Here is a 12,999-nt window from a genome sequence, read left to right on the forward strand (position 1 = left end):
GTAAAGTAGATAAATTGACTAGCTGATAAGTAAAATTAAAAGGAATTTTCTCTTTCAGGTAGGATTATTGACTGTGCTTTTACTGTCACTTTTAATCCCAAATATGATACATTATTAAAAGCTGTAAAAGATGCTACTAACACTGGAATAAAGGTATGTGAACTTTTACTAAAGCACCATTTCATTCCAAGTATTTTGAGCACTTTAAGGTCTTTTAAACACTTAACAGCATTTAAGCACTTTTAAGGCCTGTTTAAGGTCTTTGGGTAATTAAGACAAATAAAACTGATCCATTGCCCTTATGGTTTTAAGCGGGTAATTGTATGATTGTGTACCAAAGGTTGTTCTTTGTTTGTTTTTTTGTTTGTTACCCTTGAACTTTGCTAAAATTTATTAAAACAGAGTTTGGATCTATTTTTGCCTGTCAGTTGGCAGTGGTTTTTTTGTGGTTCTTTTTTAGAGCAATTTTAGGTTCATAGCAAAATTGAGCAGAAAATACAGAGATTTCCCACCCCTCCCCAACTTCCTCCATTGTCAGCATCCCCACCACATAGGTGTATTTGTTAAAACCATTTGAACCAACATTGACCACATCACAATTATTCAAAGTTCATAGTTTACATTAGGGTTCATTCTTAGTAATATACATTCTAAGGGGTTTGACAAATATAAATGCATCTACCATTATAGTATCATACAGAGTATTTTCTTTTTTCTTTTTTCTTTTTTTTTTTTTTTTTGAGACGGAGTGTCTCTCTGTCGCCCAGGCAGGAGTGCAGTGGCACGATCTCAGATCACTGCAAGCTCTGCCTCCCAAGTTCAAGCGATTCTCGTGCCTTAGCCTCCTGAGTAGGTGGGACTATAGGCACCCACCACCACGCCCGGCTAATTTTTTGTATTTTTAGTGGAGACGGGGTTTCACTGTGTTAGACAGGATGGTCTCGATCTCCTGACCTCATGATCTGCCCGCCTCGGCCTCCCAAAGTGCTGGGATTACAGGTGTGAGCCACTGCGCCCGGCCCATACAGAGTGTTTCATAGCCACCAAAATCCTCTGTGCTCAACTGATTCATCCCTCTCTGTCCACCAAGCTCTGGTACAGCCCAGGTTTTCCCCACTCACCCAATTTTTTTTTTTTTTTTTTTTTTATTGGAGGAAAATGCAGTTAAAATAGACATTACAGAAAATTTACCATATTAACTTTTTTTTTTTTTTTTGAGATGGGTCTTACTCTGTTGCCCAGGCTGGAGTACAGTGGCACAGTCTCGGCCCACTGCAACTTCTGCCTTCCGGGCTCAAGTGATACTCCTGCCTCAGCCTCCCAAGTAGCTGGGATTACAGGCACACACCACCACGCATGGCTAATTTTTTATTTCTAGTGGAGATGGGGTTTCACCATGTTGGCGAGGCTGGTCTCGAACTCCTGACCTCAAGTAATCTGCCCACCTTGGCCTCCCAAAGTGCTGGGATTACAGGCATGAGCCACTGCGCCCAACCATGTTTAAGTATATTGTTCATTAGTATTAAGTACATTCATAATATTGTGCAGCCATCATCACCATTCAGCTCTGTTTACTCTTCATGTTGTAAAACTGAAACTCTATACTCATTAAACAGTAACTCCCAATTTCCTCTTCTCCCCCTATGCTGGCAACCACCATTCTACTATATATGATTTTGACTAGCAAGTACCTCATATAGTATTTGTTATTTTGTGACTGGTTTATTTCGCTCAGCACAATATACTCAAGGTTCACCTATGTTGTAGCATATGTCAGAATTTACTTAAGGCTAAATAATCTATTGTGTGTATATACCGCATTTTTCTTCATCCATTCATCCAGTGATGGACACTTGGATTGCTCCCATGTTTTAGCTATTGTGAATATTGCTGCTATGAATATGGGTGTACAGATACCTCTTCAAGGTCTGTTTTCAGTTCTTGGGTATATACCCAGAAGTGGATTTAGGAATCATCTGGTAATTATATCTTTTTAAACTTTCTGAGTATCTTCTCTACTGCTTTCCACGGTGGCTGTACCATTTTCATTCTCACCAACAGTACACAAGGAAGGGTTCCAATTTTTCTATTTCCTCGCCAACACTTATTATTTTCTGGGTAGTTTTTTTGTTTGTTTGTTTTTTAAATATCTTTGGAGAAATGTCTATTCAAGTTTTTTGCCCATTTTTATTTATTTATTTTTTAATTAAAAAAAAAAACCCAGTGCAGTGGCTCACGCCTGTAATCTCAGCACTTTGGGAGGCCAAGGTGGGTGGATCATGAGGTCAGGAAATCGAGACCATCCTGGCTAACACAGTGAAACCCCGTCTCTACTAAAAATACAAAAAAAAAAAAAAAGCCGGGTGAGGTGGCGGGCGCCTGTAGTCCCAGCTACTCGGGAGGCCAAGGCAGGAGAATGGCGTGAACCCAGGAGGTGGAACTTGCAGTGAGCCAAGATCGCGCCACTGCACCCCAGCCTGGGCGACAGAGCGAGACTTTTCAAATTGGGGGTCTTGCTGTGTTGCACAGGAGCATCTTGAATTCCTGGGCTCAAGCTATCCCCTCACCTCAGCCTCCCAAAGTGCTGGGATTGCAGGCATGAGCCACCATGCCCAGCTCTTTGCCAAAATTTTTTAATTGATTCGTTTGTTGTTGAGTTTTAGGAATTCTGTATAGATTCTGGATGTTAGTCCTGTATCAGATATAGTATTTGAAGATATTTTTTCTCATTTTGTAGGTTACCTTTTTACTCCAGATATTGTGTTTTGAAGCATAAAATGTTTTCATGAAGCCCAGTTTGTCTATTTTTTCTTTTGTTGCTTATGCCTTAGGTGTCATATCCAGTAAATCATTGCTAAATCTAATGTCATGAAGCGTTTACTCCGTTTCCTTTCAAGGTATTTATAGTTTCAGGTCTTCAACTTAGGTCTTTGATCCATTTTGAGTTAATTTTTTATATGGTGTTAAGTAAGAGTCCACATTCATTCTTTTGCATGTGAATGTCCAGTTTTCCCAGCACCATTTGTTAAGACTGTTCTCTTGCTTTTGAATGGTCTTGACACCCTTGTCAAAGCTCATCTGGGCCAGGCACAGTGCATCATGCCTATAATCTCAGCCCTTTTGAAGGCTGAGGTGGGAGGATCGTTTGATCTCAGTAGTTGAAGTCCAGCCTGGGCAAGATAGCAAGACCCCATCTCTACCAAAAATTAAACAAATTAGTCAGGTGTGATGGTGCGCCCTTGTGGTCCCAGCTACTCAGGAGGCTCTGGTGGGAGGATCTCGTGAGCCCCGGGAGGTTGAGGCCTCAGTGAGACAAGATTACGCCACTACATTCCAGCCTAGGTGACAAAGCAAGACCTTGTCCAAAAAAAAAAAAAAATCATTTGTCTTTGTAAGTGAGGTTTATTTCTGGACTCTTCATTTTATTTTATTGGTTTATATGTCTGTCTTTATGACAGTACCACACTGGGTTTTTTTGGTTTGGTTTGGTTTTGGTTTTGAGACAGGGTCTTGCTCTGTTACCCAAGCTGGAGCACAGTGGCGTGATGTTGGCTTGCTGCAACCTGTACCTCCTGGGTTTAAGCAGTTCTCCTACTTCATCCTCATAAGTAGTTGGGACTACAGGCTCGTGCCACCATACCCATCAATTTTATTTGTTTTTTATAGAGACAAGCTCAGGTTGGTCTTGAACTCCTGGCCTCAAGCAGTCCTCCTGCCTCAGCCTCCCAGAGTGCTGGGATTACAGGCATGAACTATTGGCGCCTGATGTCCGCACTGTTTTGATTACTGTAGCTTTGTTGTAAGTCTTGAAATTGAGAAGTGTAAATTCTCCATCTTTGTTCTTTTTCAAAATTGTTTGGCTATCTAGGATGTCTTGGGATTCCATATAAATTTAGCATTTTTTTTTTCCTGCAAAAACCACCAAATGGATTTTGATAGGGATTGTGTTGAATGTGTAGATGGCTTCAGATGGTATTGACATTTTAACGATATTAAGTTTTCTAATTCATAGACATGAGATGTTATGTTAATCCATTTTCACACTGCTATAAAGAAATACCTGAGACTGGGTAATTCATAAAGGAAAGAAGTTTAATTATCCACAGTTCCACCTGACTGAAGGGGCCTCAGGAAACTTAGAATCATGGCAGAAGGCAAAGGGAAAGCAAGGACCTTCTTCACATGGCAGCAGGAGAGAGAACTGCAAGCAGGGGAAATGCCAGACGCTTATAAAACTATCAGGTCTCATGAGAACTTCCTATCATGAGAACAACATGGGGGAACCACCCCCATGATCCTGTCACCTCCCTCTCTCAGCATGTGGGGATTACAATTTGAGATGAGATTTGGTTGGGGACACAGAGTCAAACCTTATCAGATGTGTTTCCATTTATGTCTTTATTTCAGCAACGTTTTATAGTTTTCATTGTACATGTGTTTCAATGTGTTTCACCTTCTTGGGGTTAATTCCTAAGTTTTTTTTTTTTTTGAGCTATTGTTAATGCAATTATTTTTGTAATTTCCTTTTCAGATTGTTCATTGTTAGTATGTAGAAATGCAAATGATTTTTATGTTTTGACTTTGTATCCTGTACTTGGTTGAATTAATTTATTCTGATACTTCTTTTGTGTGGAATCTTTAGGGTTTTCCACAGGTAAGATCATATAATCTGTGAACAGAGATAGTTTTACTTCCATCCCAATTTAGATGCCTTTTAATTTTTCTTGCCTGATTGTTCTGACCTATGTTGAGTAAAAACGGCAAAAGTGGATAGCCTTCCTTGCCTTGTTTGTGATCTTAGAGGAAAGCTTTCCATCTTTGACCATTGAGTATGATGTTAGCTGTAGGTTTTTCATAGATGGCTTTTATTATGTTGAGGTGGTTTACTTCTGTTCTTAATTTGTTGAGCCTTGCATCGTGAAAGGGTGTTGAATTTTGTCATGCTTTTTCTGCATCAATTCAGGCAGTCATATGGTTATTTTTCTTCACTCTGTTAATGTGTGTATTAGATCTGTTTTTCTTATGTTGAACCATCTTTGAATTTCAGGAATAAATCCCACTAAGTCATGGTGTGTGTTCCTTTTAATATGCAATTAAATTTGGTTTGCTAATATTTTATTAAGGATTTTGCATCAGCGTTCATAAGAATATTGGCCTGTAATTTTCTTATAGTGTCTTTGCCTGGCTTTGGTATCAGAGTAATGCTGGTTTCATGTAATGACTTAGAAAGTATTCTCTTCAGGTTTTTAGAAAAGTTTGAGGAGTGGTATTAGTTCTTTAAATGTTAGAATTAACCAGTGGAAGCCATCAGGTTCAAGGTTTTCCTTTGTCAGGATTTTTTTTTTGAGACAGGTCTCCCTTGTTACCCAGGCTGGAGTACAGTGGTATGAACACAGTTCACTGCAGCCTTGGCCTTCTGGGCTCAAGCAGACCTCCTGCCTCAGCTCCCAAGTAGCTGGGACCACAGGCATGTACCACTACACCCAGCTAATTGTAAAAATAAAATAACATTTAAAATTTTTTTAGATACAGGGTGTTGTTATATTGCCCAGGCTGGTCTGGAACTCCTGGTCACAAGCCATCCTGCCAGTTTGTCTTTCCAAAGTGTTGAGATTACAGGCATGAGCCACTGTGTCCGGCCTAATAATTCTTCTAAATGAATTAGTCTCTTGAGTTATATAGAAAATAGAATATGGAATTGTAAACCAAAGTTATAATAATACTAGCTTTTAGAATAAAAATAATTTTGGCTGGGCATGGTGGCTCACACCTGTAATCCCAGAACTTTGGGAGGCTGAGGCAGGCGGATCACAAGGTCAAGAGATCGAGACCATTCTGGCCAACATGGTGAAACCCTGTCTCTACTGAAAGTACAAAAATTAGCTGGGCATGGTGGCGTGCCTGTAGTCCCAGCTACTCAGGAGGCTGAGGCAGGAGAATGACTTGAACCCAGGAGACAGAGGTTGCAGTGAGCCAAGATTGCGCCACTGCACTCTAGTTGGCAACAGAGCGAGACTCCGTCTCAAAAAAAAAAAATTTTTTTTAAAAAATGTATTAGTTCCTTAAGTCATGCGGAAAACAGTGTTTGCAGACTGCTCTTAGAATAATATTAGTTGTTACAATTGACTATTTATTTTACTTCATTGAGACTTTAAAAATTCATATGGCTTCAAGTTACTATGTAGTATCCTTTGCAGGGCATTTCTTGAGCACTTCTTGCAGGCCCAGTCTAGTAGTAGTTAACTCCATCAGCTTTTATCTGGGAATCATAATTTCCCCCTCACTTTTTTTTGATAATATATTTTTTTTCAAATTGAAATAGGGTCTTGCTCTGTTGCCCAGGCTAGAGCGCAGTGGTATGATCATGGCTCACTGCAGCCTCGACCTCCTGGGCTCAGGAAATCCTTCTACCTCAGTTCCCCAAGTAGCTGGCATGTGCCACAATACCTTGCTAATTTTTAAAACTTTTTTGTAGAGATGGGGTCTCACTTTGTTGGCCAGGCTGGTCTTGAACTCCTGGGTTCAAGTGATCCTCCCACCTTGGCCTTCCGACGTGCTGGGATTACAAACATGAGCCACTACGCCTAGCCTGATTTCTTTCTCACTTTTGAAGGACAGTTTTCCCAGATAGGATTCATGGGTGACAGCTTTTTTCTTTTAGTTAGCACTTTGAATATGTTGCACTGCTGCCTTCTAGCCTCCAAAGTTTCTAGTGTGAAATGTGCTTGAAGTCTAAGTGAGCATCCCTCCTATATAGTGAATCACTTCTTTTTTGTTGCTTTCAGGTTTCCCTCTGTCCTTTAGCAAGTTTGATTATCATGTTTTTGTGTGTGTGTGTGTGTGGGTTTCTTTGAGTTCATCTTTTTTGGAGTTCTTTGAACTTCTTGGATGTTATATTCTTGTATTTCATCAAATTTGGGGAGTTTCCAGCCATTACTTTTTCAAATATTGTTTGCCTTTCTCCTTCTGAAAATTTCCATAATGCATATATCGGTCTACTTGATATGCAGGTCCCTGAGGTTCTGTTCACTTTAATCTTTTTTGTTCTTAGACTTGGTGATTTCCCTTGTCCTTATCTTCAGGTTTGCTGGTTCTTTTTTTTTTTTTTTTTTTTTGCCTGCTCAAATACTTTTGAATTCTTGTGAATTTTTCATTTCAGTTACTGTACTTTTCAGCTCTAGAATTTTTTTTTTTCTTTTAGGTTTTCTATTCTTTTTTGATATTTTCATTTTGTTCATACATTTTTTTTTTTTGGCTCTCTCAATGTCTTCCTTTAATTTTTTAAGCATCTTTAGAAGAGTTGTTTTGAAGGCTTTGTCTAGTAGTAGATCTGCCATCAGGTTTTTTTTTCAAGGATAGTTTCTGTCAATTTATTATTTTCCTTTGATGGGTGTTCTTATTTCCTTATATGCCTTGTGACTTTATGTTGAACACTGCATATTTCAGTGTAATGTGGTAATTCTGAAAATCAGATATTCCCCCTTCCCCAGCATTTCTTTTAGATTTTTTGTGTTGGTTTTTTTGTTTTTGATTCTTGTAGCCAGTCTCTGCCAAGCATCCACCTGAGGTGTAAACTTCAGGTTTTTCTCAGGTCTTTCCCTGGGCATGTGCGCTCACTTTTACAATTTTCTCGTACATGCAGTTGTTTTTGAATGACCTAGTCTTTAATATCTGGGCCCTGAAGGGGGAGAAAAATAAAAATGAGTGTGGGCTGGAGGCCATGCTGAGTGTGAGGGAGTGGAGGGGAAAGGGGTGCTCACCATTTAAATCTGAAAGTCACTTCAGTCACAGGGGTGTGTAAGGGCGAGGTTTGCAACTATGAAGGGAGATGCAACAACAGTGGCCACTTCTATATCTCGGCCTATGTGACCAGAAGCAGCAACTAGGTATCAAAGCACAGATCCCTGATGTTTAGGACATAGACTATTTTGCCCACTCACATACCCCCAAGCTGTGTGCATGTTGCTTCAGGAATATGAGCCAACCACGAGCTTATGGAACGGTGTGTAGTAGTGCTGCTGCTGTGCTAAGAGCTGAAATGGATGGAAGTTAACCATACTTGACCATCCCATTATTCCCCTGGAAGTTGCAAGGCTTCAGTAGACTCCAAAGTTCCCAAGTAGTTACATTAGACAGATTTTGTCAGTGTAGTTGTTACCTATTTAGGGAAGCAGACTCCTGGTGCTTAATACTTCACTGTCCTCCCATAATCCTCTGCAAAGTATTTTAAACAGGAAATTACTATGTACAAAGCAGTTTTTGATTGTCTCTTATTTTTAAATGTTACAAAATTAAGTTGCTATGAAAATTTTGCACTTTGAATAATAAAGCATACGTTACTCTTTTTTTAGTGTGCTGGAATTGATGTTCGTCTGTGTGATGTTGGTGAGGCCATCCAAGAAGTTATGGAGTCCTATGAAGTTGAAATAGATGGGAAGACATATCAAGGTATATTCTTTTAATATATCTTATTTTGAAATTGATTTTACAAACTATTGTCGAGTGCTTTCTTTGAGTCAGCTGCTTCATGTTTCTGTCTTGGGAATTCAAGGAAAGAAGACAGGGGAAATGACCTGCTTAGAGCATGGTAGGAGTACTGTTGTAACTAACTGGAAACTATTGCCAAGCCACACTGTTAGCTGATAAGAAAACACCTAAGGAAATATCCTGGGGCAACCAAAAAGCGCAGCCAGTTTTCTGTGACTAGTCAAATCAAGGCTGAGCGAAGCCAGGTCTCTTGCCATTGAGGATGACTCATTGTGATTTTTTTGTTGTTTTTTTTTGTTTTGTTTGTTTTTTAAAGACAGGGTCTTGCTCTGTCATCCAGGCTATAGCGCAGTGGTACAACCAAGGCTCACTGTAGTTTCAACCTCCCAGGCTTCAGCGATCCTCTCACTTTAGCCCTCCCGGGTAGGGCCACCGTGCCTGGCTGATTTTTAATTTTTTTGTAGAGACGAAGTCTAATTGTGTTGCTCAGTCTGATTTTGAACTGCTGAGCTCAAGCAATCCTCCCGCCTCAGCCTCCCGAAGTGCAGGGATAACAGGTGTGAGCCACTGCTCCTAGCCTGTGGTTTTTTGGAATCACATTCAGAATTTGGAGGCCAGTTCCTTGTGTATCACTTTAATTCCCAAGTCCCTTTGCTTTCTAGTCTTTACCAGTGACTACCTCAGGTATATACTCCCAGAGTCCCCTGTGCTTTCTGGTGCTGTACGTTAATCTCTGTCAGTCCAGTCCTCCTCCAGCTCCCAGGTCTGTCTGATCATCCCCCAGCCACCATCCTCCTCTCTCATCTGTGGTCATTTTTCTCTGTGACCCTGTTCTAATAACTTCTTTATAGAATATTTTCTATATTTCCTTTAACAGAATTCTGTCTCTCTTTGTAGACTCTGAGTGGAGACTCTCGTGTTGTTTTCTTGCCCCTTACTCAGTAAATTCACACCGTTCAGCATTCTTTGCATTTCCTATTGCCTATTATGTGTTTCTACCAAGAGCAGAAGTGATTCTTCCTCTGGAACCTGACCGTGCCTTCTATATAGACAGTTACCACCAACGTAACAGTCCTCTTTTATGTCTAAATACTGAAATTTATTACCAGACTTATACTTTTTTTTTTTTTTTTTTTTTTTTTTTGAGACAGAATCTTGCTCTGTTGCTCAGGCTGGGGTGCAATGGTGCAACCTCGGCTCACTGCAACCTTTGCCTCCTGGGTTCAAGCGATTCTGCCTCAGCCTCCCCATTAGCTGAGATTACAGGCGCCTGCCACCATGCCTGGCTAATTTTTTTTTTTTTTTTTTTGAGGTGGAGTCTTGCTCTGTCACCCAGGCTGGAGGGCAGTGGCGTGATCTTGGCTCACTGCAACCTCTGCCTCCCAGGTTCAAGCCATTCAATCCATTCTCCTGCCTTAGCCTCCTGAGTAGCTGGGATTACAGATGTGTGCCACCACAGTCAGCTGCTTTTTGTATTTTTAGTAGAGACGGGGTTTCGTCATGTTGGCTAGGCTGGTCTCAAACTCTAGACCTCAGGTGATCCACCCGCCTTGGCCTCCTGAAGTGTTGGGATTACAGGCATGAGCCACCGTGCCCAGCCCTTCTTGAGAGAGTCTGCCAGACCTGGTGGTTCATGCCTGTAATCCCAGCACTTTGGGAGGCCAAGGTGGGTGGGTCACCTTAGGTCAGGAGTTTGAGACCAGCCTGGCCAACATGGTAAAACCCTGTCTCTACTAAAAAAAAAAAAAAAAAAAGGCGTAATGGCACACACCTGTAATCTCAGCTACTTGGGAGGCTGAGGCAGGAGAATTGCTTGAACCCAGGAGGCGGAGGTTGCAATGAGTCGAGATTGCACCGTTGCACTCCAGTCTGGGTGACAGAGTGAGACTTCATCTGGGAAAAAAATTTAAAAAAGAGTCTTCCTCTGTTGTCCAGACCGGAGTGCAGTGGCACGGTTGCAGCTCAATCCCCTTGCTCAAGCACTCCACCTCTGAGCTTCCTGAGTAGCTGGGACTACAGATGTACGCTATCACACCTGGCTAATTTTTGTATTTTTTTAAAAATAGAGATGAGTTTCACCATGTTGCCCAGGCTGGTCTTGACTTGAACTCCAGGTTCAAGTAATGATCCGCCTGCCTTGACCTCCCAAAATGCCAGGATTACAGGCATAAACCACTGCTCCCAGCCCAGTCTTAGAGTCTTAAACAATAGCTAGTTTTTTTTTTTCTAGCTCTTTCATTTCCTTACTTTTTTATTTATTTCTTCTATTTCTTTATTTCTTTTCGTTTTATATATATATATATATTTTTTTTTTTTTTTGAGACGGAATCTCACTCTGTCACCCAGTTTAGAGTGCAGTGGTGTGATCTCAGCTCACTGTAACCTCCACTTCCTAGGTTCAAGCAATTCTTATGCCTCAGCCTCTCAGGTAGCTGGGATTACAGGCATGCACCACTACACCCAGCTAATTTATTTTTGTATTTTTAGTAGAGATGGGGTTTCACTGTATTGGCCAGGATGGTCTCGATCTCTTGACCTCATGATCTGCCCACCTCAGCTTCCCACAGTGCTGGGATTACAGGCATGAGTCACTGTGCCCAGCCTATATATGTTTTTTGATATCAAGATATTTTTCCGTTTCATTGTTCTTCATGGTTTCCTTTTTTTTTTTTTTTTTTTTTTGAGACGGAGTCTTGCTTTGTCGCCCAGGCTGGAGTGCAGTGACCAGATCTCGGCTCACTGCAAGCTCCGCCTCCCGGGTTCCCGCCATTCTCCTGCCTCAGCCTCCCGAGTAGCTGGGACTACAGGCGCCCGCCACCTCGGCCGGCTAGTTTTTTGTATTTTTTTTTTTTTTTTTTTTGAAACGGAGTCTCGCTCTGTCGCCCAGGCTGGAGTGCAGTGGCCGGATCTCAGCTCACTGCAAGCTCCGCCTCCCGGGTTTATGCCATTCTCCTGCCTCAGCCTCCCGAGTAGCTGGGATTACAGGCGCCCGCCACCTCGCCCGGCTAGTTTTTTGTATTTTTTAGTAGAGACGGGGTTTCACCATGTTAGCCAGGATGGTCTCGATCTCCTGACCTCGTGATCTGCCCGTCTCGGCCTCCCAAAGTGCTGGGATTACAGGCTTGAGCCACCGCGCCCGGCCACGTTTTTTGTATTTTTTAGTAGAGACGGGGTTTCACCGTGTTAGCCAGGATGGTCTCGATCTCATGACCTCGTGATCCGCCCGTCTCAGCCTCCCAAAGTGCTGGGATTACAGGCTTGAGCCACCGCGCCCCGGCCTCATGGTTTCATTTCTCTTCCTCCTGCCTAGACCCTGTGTCAGCAGCTTTAATTCTTCTTTCATCTATATCTTTAACTTCCTTATATTTGATTTTCAGATATTCTCTTTAAGATCTCTAATGCTGTGAACACAAGTGCAAAACAGAATATTTACTTACTTACTTACTTACTTACTTATTTATTTATTTATTTATTTAGATAGTGTCTTACTCATTCTGTCACCCAGGCTGGAGAGCAGTGGTGCAGTCTTGGATCACTATAAGCTCAGCCTCCCGAGTAGTTGGGATTACAGGCGTGTGTCACCATGCTGGCTAATTTCTGGATTTTTTTTTTTTTAGTGGAGAAAGGGCTTCATCATGTTGGCCAGGCTGGTCTCGACCTTCTGACCTCACGTGATCTGCCCACGTTGGCCTCCTAAAGTGTTGGGATTACGGGTGTGAGCTACCGTGCCCGGCCCAGAATACTCTTGATGTTACTCACACTTAGGTAGGAGGTGTGGGTTAATGAAGAAAACACACTTTGGGGTTCAGGCAGTTTTTAGTTGGAGTCTTAGATAAATCTATAACCTGAATGCCCAAGTTTCTTGACTATAATAGTGTTAATGGTATCTAGTTTATTTTGAGAATGTAAATTATGTGATAGTGCCTGGAATTTATTAAGTATGCAACAGATATTTGTCATTCTGTCCCCTTCTCACCCCAGTTCTGGGATGAGTGCCACAAATACAGTGCTTATTCAGGCTCTTCCAAATTGCTCTTCGCATCTCAGGAAATTACTTACCTGATGAGAAAAAAAGCCAAACAAGCCTAACACTCTAACGTTGCATAAAGAATGTGGCCAAATGCCGGAATTGGTAAATGCCAGGATTTGCCCACCTTCTCCCTATTCTTATGTTTTTATCTCTGTTCTTTAAGGAAGAAATATTCTTTTTTCTATACAATATTTTCTTTTTTAAAATTTTTAAAAATTGTTAGCTCAAACACTGCTTTAAGGATCTTCTTTTCATTGTTAATCCTCCCACCTCCTTTGAGATACCACCTTATGACTCCTTTTCTGTACATACTCAGCCTTTCCCTACTGGCTCCTCTCAGTGTGAAAGCACATTGGAGGAGAATAAAAATCATAGCATTAGATATCCTTCCATGATTCTCATACTTTTTTTTTTTGTTTGTTTTTTGGAGAGGGAGTGGTTTTTTTTTTTTTTTTTTTTTTTTTTGAGAGGGAGTTTTCCTC

General features: G+C 41.3%; 1 protein-coding gene across 4 annotated transcripts in view; it reads left to right on the top strand.

The window, feature by feature from the left end:
- The window catches only part of METAP2 (methionyl aminopeptidase 2), a 41,656-nt gene that overhangs the window by 21,967 nt on the left and 6,690 nt on the right, over positions 1–12,999 (top strand). For all 4 annotated transcript variants that reach the window (XM_005571898.3, XM_074007567.1, XM_005571899.3 and 1 more), the window contains 2 exons: positions 59–153; positions 8,352–8,448. In XM_005571898.3, coding sequence (XP_005571955.1) covers positions 59–153; positions 8,352–8,448 — 192 coding nt within the window. The remainder of the gene's footprint in view (positions 1–58; positions 154–8,351; positions 8,449–12,999) is intronic.

This window comes from Macaca fascicularis, chromosome 11 (genome assembly GCF_037993035.2).
Source record: "Macaca fascicularis isolate 582-1 chromosome 11, T2T-MFA8v1.1".
NCBI lineage: Eukaryota > Metazoa > Chordata > Mammalia > Primates > Cercopithecidae > Macaca > Macaca fascicularis.